The sequence below is a fragment of the Chondrus crispus genome, genomic scaffold (assembly GCF_000350225.1).
Source record: "Chondrus crispus Stackhouse genomic scaffold, scaffold_11, whole genome shotgun sequence".
NCBI lineage: Eukaryota > Rhodophyta > Florideophyceae > Gigartinales > Gigartinaceae > Chondrus > Chondrus crispus.
Window position 1 is genome coordinate 355,446 of NW_005178983.1, and position 20,513 is coordinate 375,958.

The window sequence follows — 20,513 nt, forward strand, 5'->3', positions numbered from 1 at the left end:
AGATAATGAAATTTACGGCTTTTTTTCAGCCACTTCCTTGCATCACTGCTCAGAAAGACCGCTCGCAGGACGCCATCACTCATACTTTGCATCTTCACTACGGACTCAAGTCTAATCAAGCATTTCTGTTATTAGTAGCTGCCGAGCCGTTGCATTGACTTCCTCCTTTTTCGCAGCCATAAATGCCAGCCTACACTTTGTCCAATTGCATCATCGACCCTGCCTTTTTCGCCATAGTCTCTATTCGAGTTGGCATCTGCATAATATATTTTTCCGCGGCGGCAGTGGCTCTCGGGTAGTACGTCCATCCAACTGGCTTCTCTGGAGACCCTTCGTTTTTGGCTCACAATTCGTGCCACCCGCAGAAGAGTAGCACTATATCGGAGCTGGCACTAACAAATATGGCACTATATCGCGACCCCCCCTCCCCCCCCCCGCCCTGTACAGTTGTATATTCCCCTGAGACGTCAGCAGGATATGCACCTGTAAACACCGAAGAGCTTAGGTGTTTCCACAAAGTCATGATGTTTTATTTCATTGGATATTCATTCGATTGTCTTTTCGACGTGCTATCAGAATGTCTACGCAGACTCAGCAGCTCTCAAATGTCGCGAAATATGTTACGAACCCAAATTCTTTTCGCTTTTCTTCCAGCCTCGAGATGAGACAATCGTTGAATTGCAACGAGAATGTTTGCTTGTCTCAGGCAAGGTGAAATTGTTCATAGGACTTACTTATTTCCTTGCTCAACTAGAGCGTTGTGCGAATGGCCTGCGAGGAGTTTTTGTAGGTTAGCGGTTTATTCAGTTCGTCAAAACATAAAATAGTGCGGCTTCGGGGGTTGAATGGTTGTTGCTCCTTACTTTCTTACCCCAAGCGCCGATTGCAGTTATGATTCTCAAAATGTCTTCAGTTACCGGGCATAGCAAAGGAGAGAACACAATAAAAATCCCTTCTTCCTTAGTTGCTCGCTGTAGATGATTAAAGGAGGAGTTTGTACAAGTTGTCGAGGTGAGCTTGGACAATTGCGAGAGCAAGTGATGTTGCTGAAGTTAAATCGGTTGGTGTGGGAATGGGGCGATGATGTCTTCATGTTCCGGCTCGCTGCCTGCATCTTCATCATCAGAGTCGAAGAAGCCGTCATCCTCCGAGTCGATAAAATCCGGGTCGTCATTGGCGCCGCTCGCGGAAGCATCGGAGTCGGAAGAATTCCCGTTGATGTTTATCTGACGGCCGTTGGACGGAACGGCTTCACTGGTATCTCGCAATGATAGGGGTATTGCAGCTCTGTCCCGAAAGCAGAGCACATTCGGGACCGCTTTGCCAGTTGAATCTGCGCAGCGGGCGGCGTGTCTGACCCAAGGCCAAAGAACTTCGCGAAAGACTGTGACAGGTAGAGCACCCAAATGGCCATTCTTGTCTTGCAAAATTCCTGATAGGACCGCCCTTTCGACAGCAGCGGGTTTCCATATAGTGACGACAGGTCTCGGTCCTCCTAGGGCAATGGCAGTACATAAAACATGGCCCCCGGGGGTGACACCCTCGCCAGTGCCGTCTGTGTGGAGTGCAAGTCCAAATGGGGCGAGGAGGAGGCGGAGTTCGCGTAGAGAAAAGCCTGGGAAACAGACGAGGCGGAGTGTCATAATGGAGCAGGAGTGGGCGCCATCGTACTGGAAGAAATTGAGCAATGCTCGGCGAGCGCCGCCGGGGGGCATGTATCCATTTGCGCCGTCATTCGGGCGGAGAAGGGCGGTGGCGCAGGTGAGGGTCATGGCGGCGTTAATGAGGGAGGGGTGAGGGGGTGGAACGCAGGTGGTGAGAGGGAGGATGGTTGCATTGAGGAGGCCGATTTGTCGACGTGGAGGAGGCGTTTTTATTCAGAATTTTGCGTCGTCCCGAGACAGTGGGTGGTCATAAATTTCTGGAGAGCATTACGTGACGGCTGGTCGGGCGAGTGCAAGTTTACGTATTTTTATTGGTGTGCGCATGGGCGTGTCCTTTGTGGAGAATGGCAAGGCGTATTGACAACATTACATACAGCTTTGTTCAAGCAAACGAAGGCTAGAGCGACACCACTCTAGTAAGTCTCACCCTAGTAAGTCGCACGCTCTTAGCAGCAAGCGCATTGTGTCCGGTATGTGCGTATGCACTTTTGTCACATGTACTGTACTTCAGAGATCATACGGTAGAATAGAAGTGTTCAACATGACGTCGACTTGCAACGATACATGTAACCCGAAGAGCTTTGCTGGTCTGCAACAGTGGGCACAGGTCATGATCTGCGCCCCGTCCCCCTATATACGTCTCTTCTGGAAAGCTGGAGGTGATCTTGCAAACAGAGCATTTAACGACCGACGCATTGGCCTAAAAGCACATGCGAGACAGGTGTGAGCATGCGACATGCACTCAAGGCAACTTGATTTGTGTTATATCAGATTTTCTTCCCGCCAAAATTTTGTTTTTCAGTTAAAATATTGAATTCTTGGCACCGATAATTTCTTCCCACTCTTCACACCCATTGCAAACAGGTTCGGTGTACCATACGCATATGTACTACGCATTCGTATCGCGTGTACACGTCACCAGGGCGGGACAGCATCAGTACAGTACCCTTAGGGTACCCTTCGGTACAACGGGCGTGGTGCTGCGCATGACTGCACGTAACTCTCAAATACCAACGTTGGGGCGGTACCCAAGGGTACTGTACAGAATATGTGGTTCCTGAGGCGGCATCCTCACACAATGCGTTCCCATCTTCGCCTTGCCTGCGGTTCATAAAAGCACGCCGCAGTGCGGTGCAGGACAGTACAGTAGATACTTTTTGCGAAAACTGCTGTGCAGTGGGTCATTGCTGAGCTAACTCTCGGGGTCTGTCGGGCACCTTAAACCAGCGAAGGCTCTCACGGCGGCTCCCACAAGGATTTTTTCATGGCCTGTTGATACGTAAAAGAGGTAAGCATCGAAACTCACGCTTGCTGTTGCCCCTGAGAATAATACCTCAAAAACGTCCCACTCGAAACACTGCACCATTGAAAACTTTGAAGTTGCCTTCGGAAACGAAACAAATGAACACATTTAGCAGTAAGAACAGAGTGGTAGGAAAGCGAGCCTGATTTGCGCGCCGGGGAGAATCATTAGGAATTGAGCGAATATAAAATGGATATTAATGTATCTCGTTCTTTCGTGAACGACATGACGAAGGAGAGTTCTCTAAGCTCTCTCTGTTTCAGCGTTGCGCTGACGCTTTGGCGTATTTTTTCTTGATGTTTGACCACGACAAGATTCATCGCCACATAACAAGCGTATATCTCACTGTAGTCCTTCGCAAAGGCTGGTAGATGTCCCCCATGTGCGGCAAGTGATGTGCAGAGCGCGATATTCTCTCACATCCTTCTTGCGGACTTGACGGACATCCCGACTGAGGGTGAAAAATTACATTCTGCCAGACGTATTTGATCCACGTAGTTTTCAGATACAGCCTATTGATAATAGCCAAGTGGAATGCAATCAGTGTACCAGCTCCCCGGTGCCAGCAGTGTTGGAAATCACTTCTCGAGTGAATATTTGGGTAAGGCCCCGTGACTGCTTCCTTCAACCGACCTGATTCTCCGCTCCTCTCATGCGGCTGCGACATCATTCACGTGTCCTCCGTCCTTCCCCCGACAGTCTCCAGCAACATTCAGTCTTTTCCTGCACACTCTCCATCTTGCCCTCCCTTCTGCCCATCAACATTGCGCGATGGCGGAAGCCTCTGCTTCGACGGCGTCCGCCGCCTCGCCGCCGCCTCGCCAGTCAAAGCGATCCGTCCAAGCGGCCCCACCTGGAAACACGGGCACGCATTGGACGGGCCCTAACGAATATCTCCTCGCTCAGCTAACCCGTGCAAACTATATCACCTCCCGCGGCACCCCCTTCGAGGCCACCCCAGATAATCTTTGCGCTGCGCTGCAACGGCTCGTCCACTTCGAGGGCAACCGACCCCCTAACCGCAAGATTTTGCTCCACCTCCGTCTTCTTACTTACTACCCTCCAAATCCTATCGTTATTTCCGAACTAATTACCTTAATTGAGTCAGAAAACGTGCACGTATGTCGCCTCGCCCATTACCACATCAGGCAGAATGCACCCGTTCAGGATGCAGAGCTTTATCGAGACCTCATGGAGGCTCTTGAGAGGGAGGTGATTCGACCATCGCCTGCACGAAGGGCTGCTGCGACAAAGACCCTTGCCAAAGTCTTTATGAATAATGATATCGCACGAGCCTCGGACTTCGTCATGGACGTCTTTAACTGCATTGGAGGCGCACGCGTCAAGGTCCCGGACCAGCCTGCCCCGAGGAAAATTGCTGGCATCGAAGTTCCGGGAACCGATAAGAACAAGAAGAAGAATCAAAAGCGTGCAGCGGGACGGATTACCACACCTGGTGTTAACACTTCCTTCTTGTCGCGGAGTATTGTCAAGGGTGAGACCTACGACTCAAAACCTACACCAGGGCAACAAGAAGCGAAGGAAAGACGCAGGCAAGCGATGGACGATGGCACAGGAGGTACAATGCAGAGTGCGCGCGGAAATGCAGAGTTTATCAAGAGCAAGTTTGGAAAGATGCTTGTTGGACACACAGTCATGGCTGCAATGCGCAGACTCAATCGTGTTGCAACGGAAAGGGCTAAAGTTGAGGCTTACTTGTTTGACTCGGGACTAATGAGTGTAGTTCCAAGCACCGTCCGACATTCAGTTGCGTTGCTAGAGCTGCGAAGTATAGTTTCACGTGGATCTGTGTCGCGATATCTTGTCGGACGGCTGCCCCACAAAAACCCCCCAGCTTCAAAGCGTCTTCACTTGGAAGATTTGGGCGCGCGTGTTTACTTTGCAAGGCTTTTGTCCTCCCTGGCGGAAGATCCGAATATGTCTGCCTTCATACCTGAAGAAGCACCCAAGCAGGCAAAACGAGACGCCCACTCAAAGACACCCAAGAGCATGAAGGATGCACTGGAAGCATCAACCTTCAAGGAAAAGGCCAGCAATTTGTTCAAGTTTTTGTTCAACAAAGAGCAAATTTCGCAGGCAGTGGGTGCCGTGAGGTCTAATGCGGTGGACGTGATCACCGGAAGCCGCATGCATCGTTTAAAGAGGGACGATTCGTTGGGAGTGGAGTTTGCTGAGGCTCTCATCAATCTATTGAAAAACCCTTCGAATCGAGTCTTGACCGAAGCTCTACGGGGACTGTCCAGAAGGCGATGGACGACGTGGTTTGAATCTCCTATACCTCAAGGGGCGCTTTACAATTCTCCAGAACTACAGGACGCTGAAGCATATGGAGGCACTGCTGATGCGTGGGGCATTGACGAGGACGAGGATGATGACCCTGAAGATGAGGACGACGGAAAGGAGTTGGGTGCATACGAGAACGACGTCGTTGGTGATGACCTGCATGGTTCTAAAGGATCACTTCGAGCATCAGGATTAGCTCAAGACGAAGCGCTCGATGACCTTACCCGGGCGAACGAGGGTAGCACCTGGTTTTCGAGGCTCAAGTCACAGCGAAAAGAAAGGAGGGATGTTCGTATAAATGAACATACACCTTTTTACCTTCGCAAAGTTGGGGAGGGCATGGTCCCAGCTCTAGAAGTGATTCTCCGAAGGATAAATGCCGCCCTACTTCACGACGAGCCAGTGCGTCGTTTCTGTGCTGCTGATGCAATTATTGTTCTTGCTCGAGGCAAGATCTATGGCCATACCAGCGAAGAGCATCAAAAATTGCGGAAGGCTCAGAGCGCCTTCCAGCGAAGTGTTCAATTATCTTCCTCTCGCGCTCTTGTTTCTGTACAAGACGCAGGTTATCTGGGCCTGACTGATGGGTCTGCAGTCGCAGAGGAAAGGCATCCGTTCCAAGCATTGGTTTGGCCTTTAACAGAGATTGTTGAGGAAGACCCCAACCAATTTGTACGGGGAAGAGCTGCTGTTGCTCTTTTATTTGTAATCACTGCTGGTGCTGGGCGCGGTAGTGGTGGTGGTATCGATGGTGATATTTCGGTAACGTCAACTTCAAAGAGTGCCAAGTCCGATAACAGCCCATTGTTGGTTCGATACTTTAAGAGCTTTGCTACTCATGAGTGTACAGGAAGCGGAACCGGATTGAAGCTTATGTCCGAATTGATTGACTATTTGGTTTATGAGGTACTTGATGTAGCTCCAGAGCTTGCCCCCTCAGCCGTGGAGATGGCGGAGCTGTGGGCGATGTCTCATCCAACCGTAGGAGTGTGTGGTAGGCTTGGAGCACTCTGGGAAAAAGTTTTGTCGATCGGGCAAGGCGAAGTGGTTGGGAAGTCTATCTTTAGGGCAGTTGCATGTACGCCGCAGCAAGAAAGGATGGCATCTGCTGCAGTCATATTTCTCCGTCGACGAACCTTAGACTTGGCAATTATTAGCGTCGGTTCGGCAAATGTTACGGGAACTGCTTTACCAGAGCCCCTACCTCAGGAAGTTGGTGTTGAGATGGAGCGATACTTTAGCTTGCTTTGGCATGCTGCGCTGCTTGGACCATCCGCCGAATGCCGCACGTTCGCAATAGAAGCGCTTGGTGGTGCAGCGGCGCTGGCCGGCGAACCTTTTCGCTGTTGTACATACGAACGGCTGGTAGAAGTAGTACGTATGAGGGGGTTTGGTCTGAAGATTCCAGCGGAACAAGTCCTGAATTGTCTTGACATGCTATACTTTTCGCGAGAGCGCTTTTCAGAGGCACGGGCAAAGAACAGAATTGCTCGCGATGGTAGCACTAGGTCCAAATCGTGGCTTGAGTTAGTATGGAGGCTAGCAGCAGAATCTTCGTCTGCCGCGCAGATATTGTTAGGAGTGCCACCACCAACAGGGTGGCAAGCCCTGGGTCCAAGTGCCGCTGCTGATTTGGCCAATGCAGAAGAACGCTTCGGTGATGTACGCGACCGCCAAGATGATTCAAAATTGAAAGATACCACTATCGCCCTGAACAGCGCACCCGCAGGTGCGCCTCTACTCGCCATCGAACCAGCTCAGAATGAGCGCACCAGAAAGATTGGGAGTGGAGGACTCGGCGAGGTCCCTCCAAGTGCCACTCAAATCCCGTACTCCCATCCACGAATCGAAAGGACAAGTAGCCGTTCACGGTCGCGTTCGCGTTCGCGCTCTCGATCACGTGAACGTCGTACAATAGAGGACTATGGTGATTCTAGACGACGGTCTTCGTGGCGAGACTACGATGATGCGGATCAGAATTACGAGAGAGGGCAAAATCGTATATCGGATGATTCTCATACCACCAGGCGACGCAGTCGGAGCACTTCCCCAGGGTACATACATTCACATCGGTCCAGAAGCAGTTTAAAACATGACGACGCACACGTGAATGAGGAGGCCAGTCGTCGATCAGACTTGGGCGCCATTCACAATGAAGATATAAGTTTGTCCTCACGAAAGAGACAAGAAGAAACTGATTATGAAATGGCTCTCAGACTGCAAGAACAGGATACCAAGCCTTCCAGGGTGGTGCTTGGTGGCGGAAGTTCACACCAAGGCACAGGCGATAGCCGTTTTAGTGGGGCTACCGATGCTGCTGGGAGGCTGTTATCCAAGGGGCTGCGCAGCGGAAAGAACCTTTCTGAAAAGGCGAGGAAGGCAGCTGTGAAGAGTGGAGCGATGGAGAAGTTGGGACTTGGGAGTGGTTCATCTAGGTGAGATATTCCGGGAACGATTACCTAGTAGAGCGTCAAGGGTCTGAATGGAGCATCAGAGGAGGAAGAGGTATACCAGCCCTGCGTAGTCCACAACGAAGCGTGTAGGCTGTGAACGCCACAGGTTGATAAGCGTCTTGCGCACGTCTGTACAGTGTTGTGTATAACAGGTTGCTGCAGTACCGCCGCAATGTTGCCGGCAATAGGAGCGCTTTTGAAGGAAGTTATATGAATTCTCAAAAATCTGGGAATCGGTCAGCAAAGCTGCGAGTTCTTCGAAGGATGTTCATTTCAATGCTCAACATGGTAAGCGAGCCAGGTATGGAGCTGACCATCTGAACCCAATCGATAGAGAGTTCACAGCATTCTCTCCAACCGCGGAGGAATAAGAAAATGATCCACTTTTACACTACATGATGCAATAGGGAACCCAGTTTCTGAAGAGACGCGTCTTCTTCCTATCGATATTTCAGAAGGCGAAGGTCCACAGAGCGATCTGCAGCGTACGAGCCGGTTTTGCACGAGATGCCTAATGCAAAACTGTCTCAAGCGACTTCATTTCGGGTCCTCGTCATCACATTAAATTCTCATACTTCTTCCTGATTTCTCGTTCCGTATTACTTCCCATTTTTGCTTTTTCGGTCATTGCCAATATTGGACTCAACAAAGGTTTCCTTGTCGTCATTCTCTGCGCAACTGCTTACGTGGACTAGAGTTCTGGTAGAACCAGGGCCGCTGATCAAGTCCTCAAGCAATTCGGAGAGGGAGTGAACCTGAGTATCAGAGAGAAGCTGTCGCTCGCACAACCTTCGGATTTCATCTCTGTATGCTTCCAGCGAGTGAGCCGGGAGAATATGACACAACGTCTCAACGGCAAGATCAAGACACTTCCCGCTGTGGAGGAGCTGAAGAACTCCAGGGATGAACTCTTCGTGAGTCCCAGCTATTTTTGGGAACCCAGTGGCCAGATTTAAGCATATCTCGGCAACAGATTCCAGAACATCGACCATGTGCTGAAGGAAGAGCAATCTGGATATGTCTTTCAGGAATCTCCGCACAAGCATATCAGGCAGTCCCCATTCCGGAGAGCAAGTAGAAAGTATCGAAAGCACTTTTCCGGAGATGCTGAAATCTGGGGCAGGATGAGAGACTCCTTTGGATAGATTTTCAAAATCAGTGCTGGTTGCGTTGAGTGAAGTCGACGTTTCAAGTATGCGAAGAAGTCCTTCGGTTAGAATTTGGAGTGTCTTTCCATGATTTTTTGCGGACAAGAAAGAAGAACCGAGCCAAACAGTCTCTAGGGTACACGTCAAAAATGCATGGTACAGGTTTTCGCATCTCAACATCTGAGCAAGAAGCTTTAAGACGTCTCTGCGAAGAAACATGCGCCCCTTGTTCGCCGAATTCTTTGCCAGTTCAGATAAAACTTTCAGCGCACAATACGCCTGAGCGATAGTTTGTCTAGTACGGTCATCGTGACTTGGGGAGAATGGAAGTGAATCAATGTTGTTGCTTGGGGAAGCGATTAATTCACAACATTGGGAATCCTCGAGGAAGTCCTCCAATATCTTCAAGAGCCCCTCCAGAAGACCTTCCGCCGAGTCATTCGATGCCAAAACCACCCCATCCCCTGTACTAACAGCAACAGCAAGGAGATTAAAGAGAAATCCCTGCGTCTTTCGAACCGATTTGGCATCAGCAGAGAAGCCAAGTATGGTCTGTGCTAAGCACATGTCATGAGCAGTATTGTTTGCCGTAGGCTCATTGTTTGTTTCACCGGAAACATCGAAGCACTCTGCCACTGCAACAAGCACTGCTTCATTGCTTCCTTGTACTATAATGGGGTTTTAAAAACCACAGAGACATATGCACCGAGTGGAGGCGTCAGTATTCTATATGTATTCAAAAAGATCACTTCAGATCCTGAACTAAGTATCTCAGAAGCTGCTCAACTGCACGTGTGGCAACGTTGAAAATTAAACGAGATTGAGATATCTTACTGTTGGCGAGCTCCATGGTTTGGGTCTCTGCAATGATAGCAAAGAAGTTGTGCTCCTGATATATACTATTCGCCCAGCATGGCAATGTGAAAGGATCTTGCGGGTCACCTTCAAGTGCCAGCCTAGCAAGTCTGTCACTGTTTGACAGGCCCTCACTCTGCCCCTTGAAAAATATGATTAAGTCATTGTTAATCCTACTCTCAGATAGATGATGGTGTCGAATTGACCTGCAACCTTTGCTTCTCGACCTCACTTGCATACATGCTCTAGTTTTTCTCTCTTTCACTTTTTCTTCGAAGACCCTCTCTTTCATATTGACGGCTTTGCTGGGGTTCTCTGGCCACTTTCCAAACACAATTCGCTGCTCGTAGTGGAAGAGTAATCGCTCATAGGCCCCTTTCAGAACAGATGCGGCGCTTGTGCATGTCTTCGGAATTCCCAGCTGTTGAGCCACAATCCGAAATGCTCGCTTCCTGACAACATTTTGAACACCACCAAGAAGCATGACTTCTCTTGCTAGTAGGAAAAGATCCAAGTCCCCGCCTCCAATAACTGGAACCTTAAACGGTCCGTTTCCGATTTCTTTCAAAAACATCCTGAGGTCCTCGGCGAACAATTTACGGCATTCCGGTTCATTTCTTGTCCCAGTGCGATCGCAGTTATCCCTGGAGGCCAGTTTAAATCCTAGATTGTATGCACCTATTGAGAATGGATGATCATCCGAGAGCCGACCTCTGATTACTGTGTGACGTCCCGCCTTTTGCAGAGGATTCTTCAGAATCGGCAACGATGCAATGTCGACTTTATCATCATGAACAACCTCTCGAGAGTGGGTAACTTGCCTCTGACTCTGAACCTCGCCAAGACTTGCTTCATGATGGTCAGAAACGTTATCCGAATGTTCGAGTGAGGTGTGATGAGAGCCATCGGTTCCGAAGTGCAATGTCTTCTGAGTGATCGGTACGCTTCTGAGACCGTCTTCTGATGCAGACTTCGTATCGAGAGAAGCTTCAGAACTGACAAGAAGGTCTTCCTGACAAAAAATGTTGTTATCTGTATGCCTCGCTGTGAAGTGAATGTCCATTTCAGTAGCTTGGTGATTGGGTCTTTCGAGCAGATGACCAGTGAGCGGATCAGAAATAGACGGCTTTGAGTGATATGTATTTTGTTCGGATCCGTTGTGCTTTTTCAGTGTTTCAGCTTCTTCTTCTCTTGAGGAACTGCTCAGAACACCAGAATACAATGCGGCTGGGGAAAGCTGTCGAACAACTCTTTGCCGATGTTTTGGAGACAACAAAATAAGTTCTTCCTCATTTGGCATATTAGTGTGTAGTCGGACTGAAGTACCGGATTCATCTGAGATATCTAGAGCCGAATCGTACCTCCATTTCTCGCAAATACCCTTCCTTCCATTAATATGACTCTCATGGATGCCTGAGTATGCTGTGGGGGGTAATTGAGAAAGATCAATCTCACCCTCCTCATCTGAGTTGAAAAACGCATCTGTCCGGTTATTGTTCACGGAGGCCTTTATGTGCTCCGAGAACTCCATGCGCTCCTTAGTTTGGTTAGGAATTGAATCAGTCTTGTCCATAGTAGAATCATTTCCATTTTCTCGTGTACACGGTTTCATTTCTTTTGATTGATCCATGCCTGAAGTGAAGTTTGCCTTGACTGTATTTGTACAAAGGACTCCACCGCCGCCTTCAGTTTCCCATATCTCAGATGTTGGTGAGCCATTGCGATCGGGCGGGTCTCTATTGGGCATGTTTGGTTCGTTTAAAGGCAGTTGCTGTCTCCTTTTTAAACAACAACTTTTAACAGCATTGTATGAAGTCCTGTTTGAGACAAAATGAGCCCTACAGAGGAAAGGCGTTATCGCATCTGCCTCATAACGGTCCTGGAGGGAGGTGTGTGTGAATGAAACAGGCGTCTGCTACTGTGCAGAAGAGGCACAGCTCTGCGTGCACTTTTAAGTGCAAACCAGAAGGGTTATAGACTTCGGTGGCGCTATCAACAGATTTGTGAAGAGAGCGCAAGACGGATACAGGCGACTTTATCAAGGAGTTTAGACGTCAGATGACAGATTGTCTATTTGACTAGAAAAGGGGGCTCTAATCGTATTGTGCAACATATGGTGCATGATACTGTGTCAAGCCCTGTAGTCTCTGGAATCACATTTAACTTGGTAGCATTTTATCCCGCATTGAAAAAAGTCTCGGTTTGTCAATCCCGACAAGGGACGTCCTCCCCAGTAGTGGTGAAGATTCATACATATCATTGTCATGTAGCCTTCTCATCAAAAACCTCTGCAATGTTGGTAAGATCTGAGAGTCTGCTCCATGATATGGTCATATTCTCAAATGCAAAGCAGCATATGTAGCAGACCGATATGTCTGTACCTGCACCGTTCTGAATGCGAAAACGGAAATCCTACGTATTTCATAGGCTCGGATCTTGTCTTAATTCACTTGAACACACGACACGTGGGAACAGTGATAGTGCTGACGATAGTCCTGATGTCAGGACTATCGTCAGGACTATCGTCAGCACTATCACTGTATCTGTCAACAGATACACCGCACGACATTACGTTGCAGATTTGAGTATTAAAGAAAGTTTGCTTCCTTTGACATGTTTCCTTTCTATCAGCAAGGGCAATTTCTGGCTTCCAGTAGACGATACGACAGCGTCATCGTCTACTGTGGTAGTGACTGCTGCAAGTGATTAAGTCCCTGCGAAAGATTATCGACCACGTTCAAAGTTTGATGCAAACGATCGACGGCACTCTTTCTTTCTAGTTTCCATGCAGGTGGTGTCGAAGTTGCGATCGCCTTTTCATCTTGGACGCTGTCAAGAGCGAGCAGCATTTCCATGCACGTTTCTGAGATCACTCTCAGTCTTTGTTTCAGAGAGCCCAGATTCCCTGTAGCCATGTTCTTATGGCCCTCTGGTGGTTGTGCAGTCTTTTTTAAATCCTGTAGTTCAGCTTCAACCGAGTCAAGCCTTGAAATAGCGGCTCGCACCCGCTGGCACATCTCTTCAACTTCACTACAGCTGCTATCAGAAGAGTAGGGCCCATTTGCACTATGACCTTCTCTCCTGACTAACAGCATAACTTTCTTGCCACCCTTCAATCCTTGCGATGCGAGGTCGATGTCATTTTCACTTGTAACTTTCTGTCCTTTGATAAGAAGAATTTGGTCTTCTGGTTTTAAGGAGGTAACTTTTTCGATTTCCCTCATCAGCTGCATGCTTGTGGTTTCGAGTTTCACGACGTAGCGCTTTCGACCATGCAATACCGTTATCATCGGTCCTCCAAGTACATCAAGAGCTTTGGAATTGTCCGCCATTGTGTTACGATGGCAGATACAGCATAGCTAATAAACCCTCTCGCCCTTTATAAATGGAAGCGAAAGTGTGTGGCAGGGGGGAGGACAACAGACTAGGCATTGCGAACGCCTGTACTGTATCTGAGTTGACGATACGCGCAATTGAGTCGGGACGCTTCCTCTGTTTGCGAATGTTCGAGAATACTGCGGTAGGCGCTTCGGCTGACCAGGACAGTTGTACACCCATTGTGGTTTGTGGTCCCATTTTACAGTAACTACTCCACACCTTACAGAGTAAGGGTACAGTATCTGCGAGCTGCGGCGCTGCAGGTCACATTCATCAGGATGCCTACGAAAGCAGTCAGTTGAACGAAACCAGCCTCAGAAGACGCTGTTTTATAGTCCTACGTTTGTCATGCTAGTCTCCATTCGCTCACCTCCAAGGACTCTGCCGCCATATCATCCCATACTGAACGCCATGGTGAACCGAAAGTGATGAGGTTCAAATAGGTGCCGATAAGATATCTCAAACGAGTCCAAGAGACGGTTCCGTTGTGTCATTGCCTTCCCTCGTTGTAAGAGAGGTCTATCTCTTACAACGAACGAAGACAATGGCTAGGTGCGGGAAGAGAACGTCCACACCGGGGGCCATCGCAAAAATGAATTCTCTATACGATTTACAAGATACTATTCAATTACAATATTGCTATCCGTTTTCAATTTCGTCGTCAGTGGCGGGACGCGACCCCATAGGGTCCTCATCAGAGTCGGCGTTACCATATTGTAGATCCCGCGCAGACTCAGTTTCTAACTCTTTCTTCAGCTCGTTCATGTGAAGTAAAGGTCTTGGGTTTTCTGCGCTCTCCAGGGACACGGGAAATCGGATTTTCTTGATGCTGACAGGCGCGTGTCCAGGTACCAAAACAGTTCCCATGAAATGCGTCTCTCCATCGCGAACGGATGAGAGAGCTACCTTGGCAGTCACATCAGTAGTGGAAACGAGAATCATGTTTCCAGAGTCGTCGTAACATTCAAGCCTGCCTTCGACGGTGCGGCCATCGGATAGCTCGACTCGTAATCTCTTGTCTAGGAGGGCGCGCACAGCCTCGACGGCAGGCCTTGGACCCTCCATCAAGGTTCACAGTGTTGGTTCGGTGGTTGCGATCAGAAGGACGTATTTGGTACAGTTGGTTTTTCGCTTCACATTTGGGTTTTCAACTCTCTGTGACGACTTGGCTTGAGTTGTTCTGAAAGCCTCGAGCTTGCAGAGTTGTATCCAGCTTTCGCAGCTCATAAAGAAGGTCGAAAATAGCGGTGAGTCCAAAAGAATTGTCACTTACACACGTGCAAAACTATATTGCCACGTGTCACGACGGGCATGCAACGACCCTCGCTGGCGCCCTGCGCCGTTGCGACATTGCATCGTCTCGTCGTCGGCAGGGCTTGTTTGAACACCAGCACGCACAGAGAAACTCATCTGCGCAGGTTGGTGTTTCGCTCACTAAGCAACTGGATTTATCGTGCTCTAGTACTTGACTGAGAATGGTCAAGCAGAGACCAGGTTCCCGAAAGGACATGACAAAGCTCGGGACAGCCTCAAAGAAAGCAGCCAGACGGCAAGCAGCAAAACAAGCCAATGGTTTGGCAAACAGACGGACAATAGTTCACCCAGCCATGCGCGGCGCATGGGACCATCGAAAGAGTCCGGCAAGCAATCTTGCCAGCGTTGGGCTGACTGGTTCGGTCAATAAGATTTCCAAATCGCGCGACAAAATTGGAAGAACTATCGAAATTGCACCAATACCCACGTCAGTTCCACACAACCATGTTCTGCAGAAACTGCAAGACGAAGCTAACAAGCCCGAACGCGAGCCAAATAATGTCGTGCATCCTGGGGAAAGACGTGCCCTTGAGAAGATGGTCAAGAGGTATGGTGATGATTGGGAGAAAATGGCTAGAGATATCAAGCTCAATTACTTGCAATGGACCCCGAGGAAATTACAACGCAAGGTCGAGAGAATGAATGCTATTCTTGAAGAGAAGAGTTAGTTGCGCCGCAATGGGCCCTTTCAAAGTTCGACCACAGTATAGCATCTTCAAAGTGTGTAGAAATTCGATGTATTGTGCAGCGGTGAGCCCATTGAGGCCTCACGACAGCCCAAGGCCAGTCCAGGATGCGAAAATCTCAATGTATTACTGCAGTCTGTGTGAACTTCTACTGATCGTCCTTCCCGAATTTCGCGGCAGAGCCTTCGGCTCCAGCAGGACAGAGAAGGCCAATGTTCAGCCTTCTCTCGATCATTTGTGCCTAAGAAAAGGCTGTCTTCACAAACAGCCAATGCACACTGCACAATATACCGGCTTCGACTGCGGTCCAACGTTTCTGTAATTTAGACTTTGTGAATGTTGCGGGTGGGCTCTTGAAGAAATGATAGCGTTACTCAAAAAGCCGATGATGGGTACAGATCGACCTGAGATTGCTTTATATATCTAGATCCTCGGTAGGCTTGCACAACCCTTCACATCGTCTCCTAGCCAAACTCAGAGCAGATATGGATGCAGACATCCGAGTTCAGCCTACCTCACCCTAATGTGGACGGTCACGTAGTATTACTCTCTCGGCAAGTTTCGATTTTGCCACTCTCTTTAGGGCGACATTCGTTCGCCGCCTGTAACAAATGTTTTCCATTTCTGATTCTTTCGACACAATTGCCGCCATGTGCTTGTAGAAGACCGTGCTGCAGGTTTCAGTTAGGCCGCAAACTTCTGCTCCGGCTTGAACTAGCTCTTTCATTGGCGGATCAGGGTCTACTGTGTTGAAACCTTCTTCGCATAATGTCCAGCTCCCATTGGAGCCGTTTGCCATCAATTCAACAGAGACAATCATCTCGAGTACTGTCGATCTTTTCACTCATCCCTTCGCATCCTTCCAGGATCGAAGCTTGAGGACCTCCGCTCTGGTTATGGCGAGACGGACCCAAGATGAGAGATGAGCAACGAGACCAACCATGATCGCCAGCCATTCAATTTGTAATCCAGACTTCAAGCCCATAGTACAGAAAACAACGACGGCCACCACGTTAATCAAAACTTCGAAAGCGAACGATACGGCAACTTTCCGGTACCAGATATACTCCTTCCCTTCCCCCAGCATTGGCTTGACTACAGCGTAGCTTCCGCCTCTCACAAATGCAATAGACTTACCAAGTGCCTGCCCATAAACACACCTCGTGCCAGCGTTCACATGAGCCAAGCAACGGGAGACGTGCCACCATAAAACCAGTTCTAAGCAATGGGATACTCTCGGATCGTCGAGACCACAGTGATGAGAGCGATTGCCTCGATGTTCCCGTCTCCATGGATAGGAACTGAGTTCTAGCTGATCCACAACCCCGGCAGTGCCCCACAGAGGTCCCCAGCCAAAGTGTTTTCTAGGCTCGATATCTAACCGGGCTTGTTGAGAATCGCACCACTCTGTCGACAAAGCTTTATTCGTTCGGCTTTCGTGTATGTTGTCAGCTGTCCTTGCGCAGAGGCGAACCCAAATTGTAACACAAGCGGTCATCTCATACCGACCGAACCTCCACTTCAAATGACAAACTGAAGCTTGAAGGCTTTGAACTGCTTCAGAATTTCAGACGCCGGTGCACATCTCCAAATCTCTTTCGAAATACCGCCATTTTGTCCTCCGTCATGTTTGAATTGGCCATGGAAACGACGTGAATGTTATCGAACTGAACCATAGGACCTGGAGAGTTGCTTGTAAGTGCAGCTTTCTGTCTGAACTTAGATGCTTAGGCCGCTACCAGCTAGAAAGCTGACTGCTAGCAATAGTCCAGTCAGATTAGACTTGAGACCAAGAAATCGCATTTCTCTGCCTTCATTAGCAGTGAGGAAGTTGTTGAAGAAAATCGGAGAATGTATGTATGTATACTGGAAGCCATGCAGATTGGCAAGATTATTACGGACAGCTTCAAAAATATCGATATCCACGCCTCGTTTCACTCAATTCACGACTGGCGACAGTTACTTCTAGTTTTGCTTTACGCAACACTTATCCGTTACAATTATGAGTATTAGAATTTATATAGCCCCTCTTACTCCCATCCAACAACTAAAGGCTCAAAACGGCGCTTGGACGCCGACGAGACCACAGCTATGCGAAGAGTGTTGCAAAGAAGCGGATACGGGAGGTTCTCGCGTACATCCTCATGCAGAGGCACCGTAGCGCAAACAATAATGCTGCTATTTCCCAGGCTCTCTACAGAGCACTGGAGAAACAGCAACTGCTCTCATCAGAGGGTACCAAATGCATTTTGAAAGCCAACCGTATCTCTCTATCTAAGTTTTCCTTTGTTGTTTCCAAATATTGCCATAAGGAGAGGGAGAGGAAAGAGAAGATGGAGAGGAAAAAGAAGATGGAGAGGAAAAAGAAGAGGGTTTATGTCTTGTGTAGACAAGTTTATGCTGATGAAACAGACTATCTAAATAGCGAGGATGACCACTGTGGTGGCATGACACGATGCGTACGATGGTGTAAGCCTTCAGTTGCCACGTGTGGCTGTTTGTGGTGTAAGAATAGTTTACACCTGCAAGTACGGCGCTGGCGCCGTTGACTGTCTACAAGTGGCGTTCGAGACCCGCTGTTTTGCGACGGCGGGCATGCCTCTCTCTTTCCCAAGAGAGTCCCCAGCAATTCTGGCGGTAGGCACTTTCAAGCGGTCAAAAGAATCGGACCAAACACTCTCGCGAGTGAAGCAACGAACACAACTAGCTCTCCCCCTCACTTTTCCCTTCACCTCTGCATAGCTACTGTTATGGCAGATAATCCATTCGCCACAAGCAGCGCGCTCGTCCGGGAGGTTTTGGTCAAGGCCGCCGAAATTGGTAAGGGGAAGTCACTCGAGGAGGCCGGACTAGATCCGAAATGGCTCCGCTCCTACGGCCTGATCGCGAGGCGCTGCCGGGATGACAAGGACTTTGGGGTCACACCCTACCCTTTTGAGCAAGGGCCCGGCGTTGGGGCGCTCACTGGTGGGTTCTTCGAACATCGTGAGTGGCCCCTGCGTCGCGCCATGGAGAAGCATTCTAGCCTTCGGGCTGTCGCAGAGTACGAAGCCAACTACGTCAACGCGGCGGGATACTGGATGGCTTTCCACGAAGCCGCGTTGGACCTGCGGCAGGAAGCAATCGTGGAGAAGGACGAAGATGCGGCCTTGCAGTGCGACGTGTGGGCGGGTGTGTCCAATCGATATGGAATGCGGGTTGTCGGCCTCCGCGCCGAGTTCTACAAGATGTCAGCTAAAGATCCAACCTACGCCAAGCTCGTGATGCCTACCTTAGAAAGGCGGAACGAGATGGCAGCTGCGGATGACTTGCAGGAGTCTATGAGCAAGTCGGAAACCCACCTGTCGACCCAACTCATGAAGGCAGTAGCCACCCTGAGTGCCAGCAACGCGACGAAGCGTGCTGGTAAAGGTGGCGTTGCTGGGGAGAAGTAGTCCAATTGGTACCCGACGCCCTCTCTGGAGCGAGACGCAGCGGTGCGTCGAGGGATGGCGTCATTTGGGTTGTTCGGAGTTCTTACTCCGCGCGATCCGCTTCGGGATCTTCGACCCCCCCAAGGCTGCGTTTGTGCCCGACGGGGGCTTGGAGCTGGGAGAGATCCCGCAGACCGAGGAGGACAAGGCCTTTGCTGCTGTCGACCTCGCAGAAGGATGCCGCTCTGGCATCTACAAGGAGGTAACACAGGAGCATGCTGCTCGAGCGAGACAGGAAGGAGCAGTTATATCCTCGAGTTTTGTGGTTTGGCAGGACGGGCCGGAAGGGAGGAAGGGCCGGTTTATTGTGAACCTGGCTTTGCAGTCCAAGAAGTGGCCGAAAGGGACCGTCAATATGGACTCCATAGCGCGGTTTGCAATGGATCTTCAGCAGGGCGACCATCTACTGTCCATGGACATCGCAAAGGGGTACCGGCATTTCCGCCTGCACCCTACGATGAGGGATTGGTTCCTATTTCGTTGGGAGGGCCGGTACTATCAGTGTGTGGCATTGCCCTTTGGATGGGGCAGGTCACCACTGTGGTTCACGCAACTAATGCGTCCCTTCTTAGGGGAGCTACGTCAGCGACACGGATTCCGCGTGTTGGGTTATCTCGACGACTTTCTCATCGCGCCATCTCCGTACGGCGTGGTGGCAGGTCGGGCTCACTGTGTGGAGGCCAAAAGGTGCATCGAACGTCTATTATCTTGTCTCGGATTGAAACGGCATCCGACGAAGGGAGAGTGGAAGGGCTCTACAACTGTAGAACATCTGGGGGTGAGGGTAGACACGGAAGCAATGCGATTCTACGTCACTCCGCACAAGGTGAAGAAAGTACAGTCTTTAGCGCGGAAAATGCTGAAGGAAGTTCGGTTAGGGCGTCGTTGGGTTACCAGGAAGGCGATATCACACCTCTGTGGTGTGTGCGTGTCGCTCATGCTCGCTATGCCGTGGGCCAGATTCTATACAAGGTCGCTGTATTGGGACATGGGAAGTGGTCGGCCCAGAGATGCACGAGGCCGAGTGCGCCTCAGCCCCCAGAGCGTGCGAGACCTGCTGAAGTGGCAAACGCTGACGCGGGAGGAGCTGGCCGGGCGCCCCATGGTACCACGGAAGCCAACTACCGCCATTCACTCTGACGCAGCGGACGTCGGTTGGGGTGGTACGCTCAATTCGCAAGACTTGCGTCCTGGTGTATCGGGACAGTGGCAGGCTCAAGGCATCTGGAGTTGGCAAGACCGAGTCGAGATCATCAGCTACAGGGAGCTAAAGGCGATACGCCTCCTATTGACAGGCAGCTTGGGCAAGCGTGTGGTACGAGAAGGACACAAGAATGTTCTCCTGCACGTGGACAGCCAAGCTGTGGTTCATATCACGAACTCCTTTGTCTCGGCCAGTCGCCCGATGATGCGGGAGCTACGTCGATTGAAGGTCGTGTTGGAGCGGCTAGGTGTCCAGATCCGATCCGAATGGATTCCGTCGGTGGCCAATCGGTTTGCAGACGCCCTGTCGCGACGCTTCCCACGCGGCGACTTGCAGATCCGACGGCAGCTGCGGCGTTCCGTTCAGGCTGGAATGCAAGCGCCAACCGATGTGTTTCCGTACCGTCCGGCAGGGGAACACCCAGTCCAGCTCCGGCGGCAAGCGTACGCAGAGCTGGCATCGTCGTGGTCGGAGACAGAGGTCAGGTTCCTATGCCCACCGGTGGATCTTCTTCACGCAACTGTGCACAAGCTGCGGACGACTCAGGCACCCGCAGTGTTGCTGATGCCAGACTGGCCACATCAGCCGTGGCATGCGGCAGCGATGCAGCTGGCATCGCGAGTCGAGGTGCTGGCATGCTCGGCTCAAGAGGTATGGTCGGGACACCGGAACATCAACGAGAAGTGGAAGGTCCTAATGTTGGACGTCAACCTCGAACAAGCGCACGGGCA

At 50.2% G+C, this 20,513-nt stretch overlaps 7 protein-coding genes; 4 read left to right on the plus strand and 3 right to left on the minus strand.

The window, feature by feature from the left end:
- Window positions 1-1,052: 1,052 nt before the first annotated feature.
- On the minus strand, window positions 1,053-1,772 carry CHC_T00001723001 (hypothetical protein). The gene has a single exon (XM_005712843.1). The coding sequence runs from the start codon at window positions 1,770-1,772 to the stop codon at window positions 1,053-1,055; it is 720 nt and encodes a 239-aa protein (XP_005712900.1).
- Window positions 1,773-6,219: 4,447 nt separating this feature from the next.
- On the plus strand, window positions 6,220-7,710 carry CHC_T00001724001 (hypothetical protein). Its single transcript, XM_005712844.1, has one exon. It carries the CDS (start codon window positions 6,220-6,222, stop codon window positions 7,708-7,710), a length of 1,491 nt encoding a protein of 496 aa, XP_005712901.1.
- A 613-nt stretch (window positions 7,711-8,323) lies between these two features.
- CHC_T00001725001 (hypothetical protein) lies at window positions 8,324-9,439 on the minus strand. Its single transcript, XM_005712845.1, has one exon. It carries the CDS (start codon window positions 9,437-9,439, stop codon window positions 8,324-8,326), a length of 1,116 nt encoding a protein of 371 aa, XP_005712902.1.
- Window positions 9,440-12,069: 2,630 nt separating this feature from the next.
- Window positions 12,070-12,312, plus strand: CHC_T00001726001 (hypothetical protein). The gene has a single exon (XM_005712846.1). The coding sequence runs from the start codon at window positions 12,070-12,072 to the stop codon at window positions 12,310-12,312; it is 243 nt and encodes an 80-aa protein (XP_005712903.1).
- Window positions 12,313-12,405: 93 nt separating this feature from the next.
- On the minus strand, window positions 12,406-13,059 carry CHC_T00001727001 (hypothetical protein). The gene has a single exon (XM_005712847.1). The coding sequence runs from the start codon at window positions 13,057-13,059 to the stop codon at window positions 12,406-12,408; it is 654 nt and encodes a 217-aa protein (XP_005712904.1).
- A 638-nt stretch (window positions 13,060-13,697) lies between these two features.
- Window positions 13,698-13,874, plus strand: CHC_T00001728001 (hypothetical protein). The gene has a single exon (XM_005712848.1). It carries the CDS (start codon window positions 13,698-13,700, stop codon window positions 13,872-13,874), a length of 177 nt encoding a protein of 58 aa, XP_005712905.1.
- A 706-nt stretch (window positions 13,875-14,580) lies between these two features.
- Window positions 14,581-15,513, plus strand: CHC_T00001729001 (hypothetical protein). XM_005712849.1 is given in 2 exon segments: window positions 14,581-15,087; window positions 15,088-15,513. The coding sequence occupies 1 exon segment, from the start codon at window positions 14,581-14,583 to the stop codon at window positions 15,085-15,087; it is 507 nt and encodes a 168-aa protein (XP_005712906.1). The 3' UTR covers window positions 15,088-15,513.
- The last annotated feature ends 5,000 nt before the right edge of the window (window positions 15,514-20,513 follow it).